The sequence below is a fragment of the Cryptomeria japonica genome, chromosome 6 (assembly GCF_030272615.1).
Source record: "Cryptomeria japonica chromosome 6, Sugi_1.0, whole genome shotgun sequence".
Lineage (NCBI taxonomy): Eukaryota > Viridiplantae > Streptophyta > Pinopsida > Cupressales > Cupressaceae > Cryptomeria > Cryptomeria japonica.
The window spans coordinates 523,089-535,271 of record NC_081410.1 but is presented as its reverse complement, the minus strand read 5'-3'; the positions used below and the strand labels follow the sequence as shown (position 1 = coordinate 535,271).

Here is a 12,183-nt window from a genome sequence, read left to right as displayed (position 1 = left end):
ATGATTTGAGAGCTCACATAATAGAGTTGGGACATTGGCCATATTTTTCATCATAATATCACCATATCACAAACAAAGCTAAGTACTTGCACCTTCTTTATCAATTTTGAATAGCATGCTTGTGTAGCGTTTCAAGACTCAGATAATTGTGTTAAAGTAGTTTGATTATATTTGCTTCTTGCATTTATTATCTTACGTTAATTTTGCTAGTGGTGAAAATTGTATACCTTGCACTTTTCTCTTTCATTTTGGGATCACATTGATCCATTTGTCTCTCTAGTGTAATATTCAAACTTACCTTGTTTGGAATTGATCCATTTACTATCTTGGATTAGATTGTACTCATAGAAGTAATTTAGATTATATTCGTAGTCATGAAAATGATCCCTTTGTTTTTGAAAATAAAATACAAATTTGGGCCTAGCTTATTGTCCCTTCAATTGACCATTATGGGTCAACTTGGAGTGTAAAATAATTGAATTACATCTTAGAGTGTTATATATAATGGACAACTCAAATTCATTTAGAAATATAGCAAACATGATTTGAGCACATACATGATAAAGAATTATCTGTATTATTTACAATACAACATCCTATGGCACGCACATGACTTCTTGTTGTCCTCAATTATATTTAAAAACTATGTACGTGACACATCTCATATGGTTTGAAACAAGGGAATAGTTATTCCCACATGTAAAATAGGAGGCAAAAATAAATATTTTATGCAAGGACAAATGTAATAATTTGAGACAAGTGAAAAACAAAATTTTAAAATTAGCAGATATTGAATTTACATGTAGATATTAGATTCGAAGGTTTGATTTAAATTTGCAATTGAGAATTTTTTTTTCAAGTTGTAAAAATAAAAATTAATTTGCTAAAAGAACAAATATTTTATAAATTTTGAATAATTTATTTGACTAATCATATATTTTTTTAATAGTAACACTAATTAAAATCATATTCTGCATTAAGCCTATAGTTAAATAGGTGCATTTTCTTTTTATTTAAATCTAATCATATTCATTATTTTCAAATTTGCTAAAATAATTTAGGTAAAAACATATATAGAAACATAGGTGTTATTTGTTTAACCAATTGAAGATTTTTTATTTTTTCTTTTTTCTTTTTTCTTTTTTCTTTTCAAATAGAAATCCAGTGTAAGGAAAAAGTTCTGTCTTCGATTGAGGACAAATACTTGATTTCGATTTCCTTGGAAAATCGGATGAGAGTCGATTACGTCTTCGATTGAGGACAAATACTTGATTTCCCTTGTTTTTCCATCACAAGAAGTAGGTAGGCATTCAAACTCAAAATCGTCAATAGTCTGCACACACGTGCGGGAGCTCCTATTTAAGCATGTCGAATGTAGAAGAAAAGCAAAGCAATTGCAAGCGGAGGAGCAATAAAATCTGACGTCTGACGCTTCTTTCCTTGCCGTAAAATTTCTGTGCTAGAAGAAAATGGATTCTCATCCAAAGAATGTTGGGATTTTAGCCATGGAGGTCTACTTTCCCACTACGTGTGTTCAACAGGTAAGTCTGTTCCTGCATTTTTATCGTATTTGAACTGGGTTTATGGGCCCAAAGTGCTTTTTCCCTACCCACTGGTCGCTGGTTCGATTCCCACAAAGTGCTTAGTTCAGCGGCATATTGCTGTCTGAACCGTAGGTACGGGATGTAACAAAGGGGACAGGGATGAGGATGGCGATTGGAGTGAAATTTTAGCATATTAGATCATTGTGGACTAGGAGTCATGGTGAGATTGTGATCAAATGCATTAGAATACTTATGGAAGGTGTTGAGAGAGGATATGAAATGTCCGCAGTGGTTCTGTTGCAAATCGCAGCAGATTTTAGCAGCACTTAGAGTTAATTTTTGGAATCCTGTTAATTTAATACCACTAATCTTGAATTCATAATCTCGTTACATGGCAAACCTAATATGGAATAAGTTCGAATGCAGTCATTCTTTTCATGTTGTAGCTATTGCAAATTCTTCAAAGCTTCTATCCAAATTGAACAATATTTCAGCCTAGAACTCCTGCCAAAACTAATAGAATGCCTTTGCTACGTGCATTGCAGTACTATTGTTGTTATTTTCTAAACTCTCAATAGAGTTTCTTCAAAATTGTGCTATCTTCATTATTTAAGTGGAAGATACAGAATTTAAAGTGTAATGAACACCCCCTGTTCGGTACTAAATTTATGTCCTTTCTACTTAGTGTAATTTTGTCAAACAGTTGGCGTGCAAGCTGACTACTGGATTTTTTTTGGTTCTTGATTTGCTAGAGGATAAATTTGGTAAACTGGTATTTATTGTAAAGCTTTCAAGTTTATTCAATATAAAAATAACCAGACATATCAAATGCCAAAAGCAAGAGGATTAATGCTGATGATATTTATTTAATTCCAACTCCAAGCATACAAATCAGATTTGAAGAATATTACAGACCATATGATAATAAACAAATTCAAACCTGGACTCCACAAGTATAGAACCTGCTGAAAACACTGTTCACGCACTGTAGCTGCACTATTCACGGCACTGTAGCATTTTTACTATTCACGCAGCACTGTAGCAAAACACTGTTCACGCGGTACTGTAGCAAAAACACTGTTCACGCGGTACTGTAGCAAATCACTATTCACGCGGTACTGTAGCAAAAACACTATTCACGCGGTACTGTAGCAAAAACACTATTCACGCGGTACTATAGCAAAAACACTATTTTCAAATCTGCACTTTCAAACCCCTGTAAAAACATCATGCGAGAGCACCAAATGAAGCCCAATGTGTTTCCTGAATGAAAACACCATTAATCCTCCTGACTGTGTCTTTCAACAGCGAAGAGAATGCTAGCAAAGAGGGATTCCGTCCTCCAAGCCCAATAATCAGATTTCTACGAAATCCAACAGCATCACATTAATTCATCCCAGCATATCCCAAAAGAGAGCTCTCAACCTCCATTTATATCTTCTTCCTGGATGCAAACACTTCATTTTCTCAATGTGGGATAATACATTTTAGAATAAAATATTATTTCCCACAATATACATATTAAAGGGAACTTTTAATATTTTAAACATTACTTTATATTCCCAACCTTATAATATAACGATAAAGTTAAATATTTAATTTAACTTTACACTTTATCGTTAAATATTAAAACCTTGTTGATAATCCCTTTAAATCATTGTCGCCTTCAAATATTTTCTACTGATAATTATGCCAACCAGGGAAACACTAAAAATTCCAAGTCACTGCTTGGAGACTAACTTACTATAAATAGTAAGTGTCTAGAAACCTTGTCAAAGCAGCACCGATTGGCCTGAAACTGAAAACACCTAGGCCAAAATACCTCAGGATCCCACCAATGTCCTTGTTAGCCTTCGGGATCGTGTCAGAATAGGCTAACGACACCCCATATCATGTTGCGCTAAAAAGGGGACATTACATACCACTAATCTTGAATTCATAATCTCGTTACATGGCAAACCTAATATGGAATAAGTTCGAATGCAGTCATTCTTTTCATGTTGTAGCTATTGCAAATTCTTCAAAGCTTCTATCCAAATTGAACAATATTTCAGCCTAGAACTCCTGCCAAAACTAATAGAATGCCTTTGCTACGTGCATTGCAGTACTATTGTTGTTATTTTCTAAACTCTCAATAGAGTTTCTTCAAAATTGTGCTATCTTCATTATTTAAGTGGAAGATACAGAATTTAAAGCTACTGGGAGAATCAAAGCTTGCATGGTCTTTGAGTGGAGAGAAGATTCTTTTGTATGTCTTTGCTACGTGCATTGCAGTAATATTTTTGTTGTATTCTAACTCATTCTAAATATTCTTCAACATTGTGCCATCTTCATCATTTGAGTGGAAGGTAAAGAATTTAAAGCTACAGTGAGAACTAAAGCTGGCGTGGTCTTTGACTAGTTAGAAGATTCTTTTGAGTAGAAGCTTTGGAGGCACTGTAGATCAGTCTATATCATTGGTCACAAATCTATGTAGGCAATGCAGATCCTACATGCCAAAATTTAATTATAGTATTGATTTCCTTCTGTTGTGATATTTAAACCCTATAATTAGGAAAACATCAACCAATGCAAGGAGTCCAACTAAAATTTGGATAATTAATCAGATGAGCACAATTTTTGAAATCATGAATATGGCTCAATCTCCAAGTAAAGTGCTTCTTATAAGGGGCAACCAATGTTTCTATTATATTTAGCCAAAACAACCTATTTCCAAACAGGGTTAACTTCTTTCTCAACTCATTGTCAAAGAGCACAGGTGAACCCATACCCTGAGACTCAAAACTGAGATCGTTTGGTTCATTCTTCTCTACCTGTAGGCATTGATTCTGAGCACAGTGGATATGGATTTTTCTTTGTCTGTTGAACTGTTACTTTCATAGTCAATGTATTCTATTTACATATTTTTTCCTTAATTGCAGGATGCCATGGAAACTTTTGATGGAGTAAGTAAAGGAAAATATACAATTGGCCTTGGACAAGACTGCATGACTTTCTGCACAGATTTGGAAGATGTGATTTCTATGAGGTTTGTCTCTGTCTTTCGTATCCTTCAAATTCATTCAACTAGTTTACAAACAAATCTATATTATTATAATGAAATTTTAGAATTCTAAGGAAATGTGACTTTTTAACGCATGCTTTGTACTTACATGATTCCATTTCCCTGATCTTTTTGTAGTATTATTGCCTTAGCATGCATGCACTCTTGACAGTTCAGAGTTTTGCCACCCTTATTGTTTCATGCCACGGATAAATGAAACCATTTTCGCTTCAGCTCTTTACTGTTGGTTGAGAGTTTTTCTTTTGTCATAAACCAGGCATATAAAGTGATCTATAATTGGTTAAGTATTCTACGATAAGAACACTAAAACAAATGAGTGTTTCCCACAAATAGAAAACTAGAGTATCCTTTTGACTCCAAACATTTTTAGCTTTTTGTGTTCAAAGAACAGTAAAAACAAAGATATATTGAACTGATATTTACAAGTCTTATCTTTCTCTGTAAGAAATATGGTAGAGAATAAATTGAATAAACATGCAAGAAAACGTTCCCCTTTACCTTGTGAGGGGAACGAGAGAACAGATAAATGTCCTTGTTGGCGTGAATATGTACCAAAGAGGCCTTGTTGAACTGCCAATTGGTTCAGTGCTACTGCTTCTTGTTTATGTTAGTCAAATCAAACTTTGGTTACAGAAATGAATTTCATGGAAGTTGTTTAACATTGCAATTAGTTATCTTTAGAATTTCATGGAAGTTGTTTTATATTGCAATTAGTCATCATATAGAATTTCATGTGCTAATTCTTCATCTGAATGCCTTGCAGCTTGACAGTTTTAACATCTCTTTTGGAAAAATATGCTATTGATCCTAAACAAATTGGTCGCCTAGAAGTCGGCAGTGAAACTGTTATCGATAAGAGCAAGTCGATAAAGACTTGGTTGATGTCAATTTTTGAGGTTTGTTCTGTTCAGTTATTTTAAAAAAAGAATTGCACACAGTTCTAAGCTTGAGATTTGAACAACTTTAAGAACATTTAATTTCCGCTTTTTTATTTATGATTCTACTCAATAGAAGGGTTTATTTTTAACTACTATATTTCAGTAATTTGAAAGAAGTAAAATATGACATATTGACATATTACTTAATCATCAGTTCTGTTTATTTCTGTAGCTTTTGAATATTCTGATTATTTTAAGACATGATATTAGATTGTACAATGTGGGTTGATCAAGGGTAGGAAAACCATTTCTCAATGCTACATTGCTATATAGAACTATCTAGTATGTTGATATATCAACTTTGTATCTTGGTGAATTACGGATTGTCTGTTTTGGGCAAAGATTATTTATGTTCCAAATGTTTTAAGATCTTCTTATTTACCTATGTAGGTTCTACTTACCCTATCTTCTGTCTCACTTTGTTGAAATTATATTTAACTTGCAAGACTTTCTACATCTCCCTTAAGTTTCCTTTCATTAAAGAAATTCCAATTTACTTGAAGTTGCATTTAGTGTCTTTTCCCCTTAAAACATATGTTATAGTGCTAATGTACGTTGTTCTTTGTAATTGGACAGAAGTGTGGCAATACTGAAATTGAAGGTGTGGACTCAACTAATGCATGCTATGGTGGAACTGCTGCTCTATTGAACTGTGTTAACTGGGTTGAAAGTAGTTCTTGGGATGGGCGATATGGTGTTGTTGTAGCTACAGATAGCGCAGTATGCTCTTTTCTCTATTCTGGATTTTCTTGGGGGGAAAAATTGGTTTTCTCAGTGGAGAGCTTTTGTGCAATGCACTTTATTATTTAAGGCATAATTTAGCAACCCCAAAAAATGTCATATTTATTATGCAGCCTGTAAAATGCATTTAGAATGTTGAATCCTTACATTTCAGACAATTTAGGGGTTTTCAAATCGAGTATTGCCACCCTTGTTCTTCTCAACCCAGTCTTAGTACAGTCTTGTTTGTGTAATATGGTTCTATACGCTTTTAATGCTCATCAGAGAGAACTGTGTAGGAGTAAACCTTGTAATGAAAAGTCTGTGCCATTGTAGGAGCTAGTTTTGTTGATTTATCTTGTTTAGTGGATGGGTTTAAAATTTAAAATTTAAAATTTTATGACTATTAAACTTTCAATATAATCAATATTTGCATTCATTTCAGGACCGTTCATTATCCAGCAACGTCTTTTTAAAGAAAAGTTTTTAAATGCAATATGGATATGCATTGCTGCGATTGTTTTGTCAAAATTGATTTTTACATGCGTGGACTGACATTATTCTCTTGTTCAAGGTCTATGCTGAGGGATCGGCTCGGCCTACAGGAGGAGCAGCTGCTATTGCTATGTTGATAGGACCCAATTCTCCAATGGCATTTGAGAGCAAATACAGGGGAACCCACATGGGTCATGCATATGACTTCTATAAGCCCAATCTTGCTAGCGAGTATCCGGTTAGTTCCTCCTTTCCCTGCAGTTTTGAGCCTATAATTGTCCGTGCATTTGTAAATTTTATACTATTCATCATTGCATTTATTCCCTGGCTGGGATGCAGCATTAGAGCTTCAATCTGAAATTACATCCTGCTCTGTTTTTGTTTTTCTCAACAAGGATATCACTACATTGTCTGGGGCATTAGCTATAGGCATTTTTTTAGAACTCCTGTTTCCATTTCATATTTTTAGTCCATTTTCAGACTATCATATAGTTACAGAATCTGGTAAGATAAAAATGATGTTGATTCATTTGAAGTCTCGGTGATAGAGAGAACTTTGTCTCTTTGTCAAGTTTGAGTGAAAGATAAAAGCAAAACCTCTTCAGGGCCATTGTAAGCACTAGATTTAAATTTTTAAAAAGGAAACTAAATTAGATTGCATGAATTAACTGCTTTAATGTGAAGAAAAATGGATATGTTCATACTGGGAAAATGCAGATTTGCATAGAGCAAAGTTGTATGAGGGATCTTATTTTGAAATACAAACTTTAACATGTATATTCCTTTCTTTTCTGTTTATGGCAACTGAAGTAAATTCCAGAATGCACTTGTTAGTTGATCATGAAAAGTTGGCACACAATCCATATAGCAGAATCCAAAGCATAATTATATGCTATTTCAAAACTTCATTCAATAGGTGAACAGTCGATTATAGATATGCATATTAGTTCATTTTTTTGTTTATTAAAAATCAAAAGTGTCTTGTTTGTTCTAACTCTTGGCCACATGGCTTTTGTTTCCATTTGGTAATCTTGGGCAATGACATCACCCTCAGACAACTTTTGTCCTAAGAATGATCATGGAGATGAGGTTGCTTATTCATATTATCATTATGCTTTACTGAGATGATAGCCCTGATATAGCTAGCAACCTAGATATCTTGAAAGTTGTCGTAGACATATATGCTTATAAATGTCTTCCTTGAGGAAAAGGTGGGGTCTCATTGTTTTTTAAGGTGATCAATCGAGACAGTCTGATTCAAAGAGTAATCTTCTGTTTGATTTGCCATAATTTCCCAAAGTTTTACTTTTAAGAACCATAATTTGCATTATCTAGTTAAACCTACAAGCTATCACATTAAACTTGAAAAATTGAGTGAGATAGATGAGCAAGGTTTAATTGACGGTAGGATCAGATCAGCTCCTAAGCATTCAGTTGGTTGACACTATTGCTATTTCTATATCGTCTTGTAAAGTCAACCTGATTGTAGGACTTTGTTTGATTCAGGTGTATCCTTTATGCTTGATACCTCCTGACATTAAATATACTGTTTTTGAGATAGATATGATGAATACATCAAATACATTGCATCCTATATCATTTTGACGATTTACATTCATGTAAAATTTTTTGATGAGCCAGGTTGTAGATGGAAAGCTTTCGCAAAATTGCTATCTAATGGCACTTGACTCCTGCTACAAACGACTTTGTAACAAGTGAGTTTCTGGATTCTCAGTTACACATGCTGAAGTTACATGTTTATTTTCAAATTAAGGACATGATCTGGAAGTACATACGTGGAAGCTAAATGTACTATTCGTTGTTTTCCAGGTTTGAAAAGGAGGAAAAAAGACAGTTTTCTCTTTTAGATGCAGATTATGTTGCATTTCACTCTCCATACAATAAGGTATTTGTGTTAAGAGAAGATCTTGCCCTTCCAACCATACCAGAACCCATTCAAGTGTTTTATTTCTTATATATTATTATATTGTAATGCAATCACCAAATGTTTACTGTATTAGATTGATTTGATTTGGTGCAGCTTGTGCAAAAGAGCTTTGCTCGACTATTGTTCAATGATTTTTCCAGACATGCCAGGTATGTGCTTAAAATGATAAGATTTGAATATGGTCATTAGTGAGTTCCCATATAATGGTTGAATATAGTGGATGGCTGTAAAGCTTGTTCTTAAATGAGGGTTAAAATTTCACTAGTTATTTTGGCGAATCTTTGATCTCTTGACATACTCTTGCAGTTTCATTTTTTGCTAGAGTTGTGATTTATGGTCCTATAATTATCCACATTTTATGTGAAATTTCAAAGCATTTATAGAAAATTTTAATGTGCAGAATATCGTCATTAACATTTGTTCCCATGTCAGCTTTATCTTAATTATGTCAAACTGAAATTTGAAGAGGTTGAATACAGCAAATAGTGCTAAAGTTTGTTTGAAAATTTAGGGCAGAATTTCACTAGTTTTCTTGGCAAAGTGACAAACATCGTTGTGAGTTATTCTTATTTCCATAGAGTCTCCTGACAATGGGACGGGGAGACCAACGGTCTAAGTTTGAGGACAGCAGGGGGATGTGTTGATGTGTATTTTGTACACGACCAAACACAGAATAAAATACCTAAAGGTACCTTATCCTCTCTTGATTAAAGTCTCCGAATGCTAAAGATGTTGCGAAAAGGATCAATCGGGATGACTTCAAGGTTCTTTGCTGTAGGATCTCTACGTGTGGATAAGCACCAGTGGTATGATGTGATTTGCTGGAATCACAAGGGGACTTACACTTGATAACTGAACGTCTGATTTGCTGGAATCATGAGTCCTATTTACTAACTGGAAGACAAACAAATGGCAAAAGATGCAAGGTTAAGGAAGTCTACTCTACTACCTAGAATGCGAGAAGATGGATGAATGACTAGGTGGAGTCCTACTGGGCTGGGTCTCACTATCAGGCTGAACAATTCAACACCAACTCAGTGCGATCTTCTAAGGGATGCTTCCAATATGTTCAAATCGTACACCATATGACACTGATCACCATTCAAGATAATGCATGAAACAATAGACGTGTAACGACTTAAGATTAAGCTCATTTTATTCCAGTTGACCACGCAAGGCGCACTTACCATCAGCAAGAGGCTAGTGGTTTGGATTAGACGGATTCCACACAGGTGCATTCAACAATTTCCTTCATTCGATCTAATCATCTACCATCTAGAATTGAAGATTCAACAAGAAACCATGCATATTGCAAGAAACGACACACTTCACCATTACTTCAACGAAAATGGAGTTTATTTACAATCAATGGCAACAATTTCGTGCCTTGCCCTCCTATTCTACTCTAATTGCTATTCTATCAACTGACTACTCACCTTCTAACTATTGACTAACTATTTTCTATTCTCCTTTACAAATGAAGAGCCGGGGCTTATATAGTGCCCTTAATACAATTCAATGGCTAAGATCAATTTGAGATCAATGGCCAAGATTCTACAATGAAAACCCTAATTAGGGTTTGTTACAACAAACTCAATTTTGACCAATGAAATAATTGTATTAATTGGACACATGTCTTCTCTGGAATATTCGACCAATGAATGGAGGGGGTAGGTACATCGAAGTTTGTGCCACTCTAATGAGTCAGGTTCATTGAATTTGGACATGCTGAGGTGGACCAATCTGACTGGAGGAGTGATGACTGGGATGCCACCTTGTCTAACACTTGCAACTTGGTAGATATCCAATTCGATGATGCTGAGAAGCTAGCTTTAATTAATTCATTTGAAACTATCTGCTTCTTCAACGAACCCTTGCTCTGACATCTTTTGTCTTTGATGTGCAGGATGATAATGTACCTCGCCTTGGAATGATGGATCGGAAGAGGTTATTTCTGATGATGCTTGACCGAAGAAGGCCGTCCTTGTCGATGTTAGACTGGAGGAAGTCGCCCTTGTCCTGACTTGATCTTCTTTGATGAGGGTCCTCCAAGTAGTTGATCTTCCGACTTCGGGGCTGCCATTTGATGCCTACACAAAAGATTTAAAGTTAGTCTTTGAGCATCAAACCTTAAAGCATGAAATTTAAGACCTTTCAAGGGTATAACCTAAGATATTAATTTGAAAAAGTTATGATAAATCAAGAATTATACATTTTCAAACTAATTATGAATGGAAATTGGATTTTCAAGACTTAGACTTTACAAAATTGCTATGAAATCACAATAAGTCTTGAATAAGAACTTCAAAAAATTCTTCATACCTCCTCCTTTGAAAGCCTAACTATACAACCTTGGAAAATGATGAAAGAAGACCGGATTTTGCTGGACAAGGGTTGAATTGTGGTCTTCCCTTTGGATGAATTACGCCTCCATTAGCCTCCAAAAGAGCTTCTCCTTCTTTAGCCTCCAACACTTAGCAAAATTTCGCCTCCACTCTGCTGGATTTCACTCCTCAAATTGCTCTTCAATTTCGCACTTAGAAGGATGAATGAATGATTTGAAACTTGAAGCAATACTCCCCCATTATATAGAGCGCTCACCCTATTCAACCATGAGGCTGACCTAGTTTTTTAATAATAAAATAAGATAAAATCCCACCTAAAAGGAGGCCGACTTGCTTGTAAAAGCAAATAAATGCTCTTGAGCGCTCACCTTTTATTTTTTTAAAATTTCAAAATTAATTACAAGGCCCAAAGGTGGATTTTTTAATTATTTCAAGGCCTAAAAATTAATTTATTAAATTTCCAATGCCTCAATTAATGCGCATTTAATTCAACCTCCCAAATGTCTTGAATTTGGCAAATTTGGCAAAATTTGGGAATATCAAGGTTTGTTTGAGGCTTAGTGAAGTTTCTTCAAGATTTCGCCCTGGACCCTCTGGAAGGGCCAGGAGCGATTTTCAATTTTAGGCCAAAATTTCACCTTAGTTTGATCATTAAACTCCTTCAAGGCGATCTCCAGGGTTCATTCACCTCCATCACTGGGTTAGCTCATCAAAAATTTGAAGGAAACATTGCATTTTTGGGAATTTCGCTCTGGACCTTTTGGAAGGGTCAGGGGCGAAATTCTCTCCTGAGCTCAAAATTCTCATTTTTCAAAGTTCACACCCCCTTCAAGGCATCCCAAATAGGCTTTTCAACTGTAGTCCAGGCTTAGTCTCATTCAAAACTTGGAGAAAAAGGTGGATTTAGGACTTTTCGCCCTCGACCCTCTGGAAGGGTCAGGAGCGATTTTTCCTCCTTAGGCGTACTCTTTCATCATTTTAACTCCAATCAACTTTACAAACCTAGGAAATAGTCCTCTTCATTCACCCAATCCAAGCTTGGTTCGTTCCTGCAAGGCAAAATAGGGGATTTTCAAATTTTCGCCTTGGACCCTCTGGAAGGGTCAGGAGCGATTTTTAGGTTTTAGGC

General features: G+C 35.1%; 1 protein-coding gene across 2 annotated transcripts in view; it reads left to right on the top strand.

Moving 5' to 3' along the window:
* The first annotated feature begins 1,158 nt into the window (after positions 1 to 1,158).
* LOC131077529 (hydroxymethylglutaryl-CoA synthase) overlaps positions 1,159 to 12,183 on the top strand; it is a 36,295-nt gene continuing 25,270 nt past the window's right edge. For both annotated transcript variants that reach the window (XM_059207084.1, XM_058015038.2), the window contains exons 1-8: positions 1,159 to 1,541; positions 4,466 to 4,572; positions 5,372 to 5,504; positions 6,123 to 6,266; positions 6,841 to 6,999; positions 8,403 to 8,476; positions 8,592 to 8,667; positions 8,803 to 8,858. In XM_059207084.1, the coding sequence (XP_059063067.1) occupies positions 1,470 to 1,541; positions 4,466 to 4,572; positions 5,372 to 5,504; positions 6,123 to 6,266; positions 6,841 to 6,999; positions 8,403 to 8,476; positions 8,592 to 8,667; positions 8,803 to 8,858 (821 nt within the window). In that variant the 5' untranslated portion in view covers positions 1,159 to 1,469. The remainder of the gene's footprint in view (positions 1,542 to 4,465; positions 4,573 to 5,371; positions 5,505 to 6,122; positions 6,267 to 6,840; positions 7,000 to 8,402; positions 8,477 to 8,591; positions 8,668 to 8,802; positions 8,859 to 12,183) is intronic.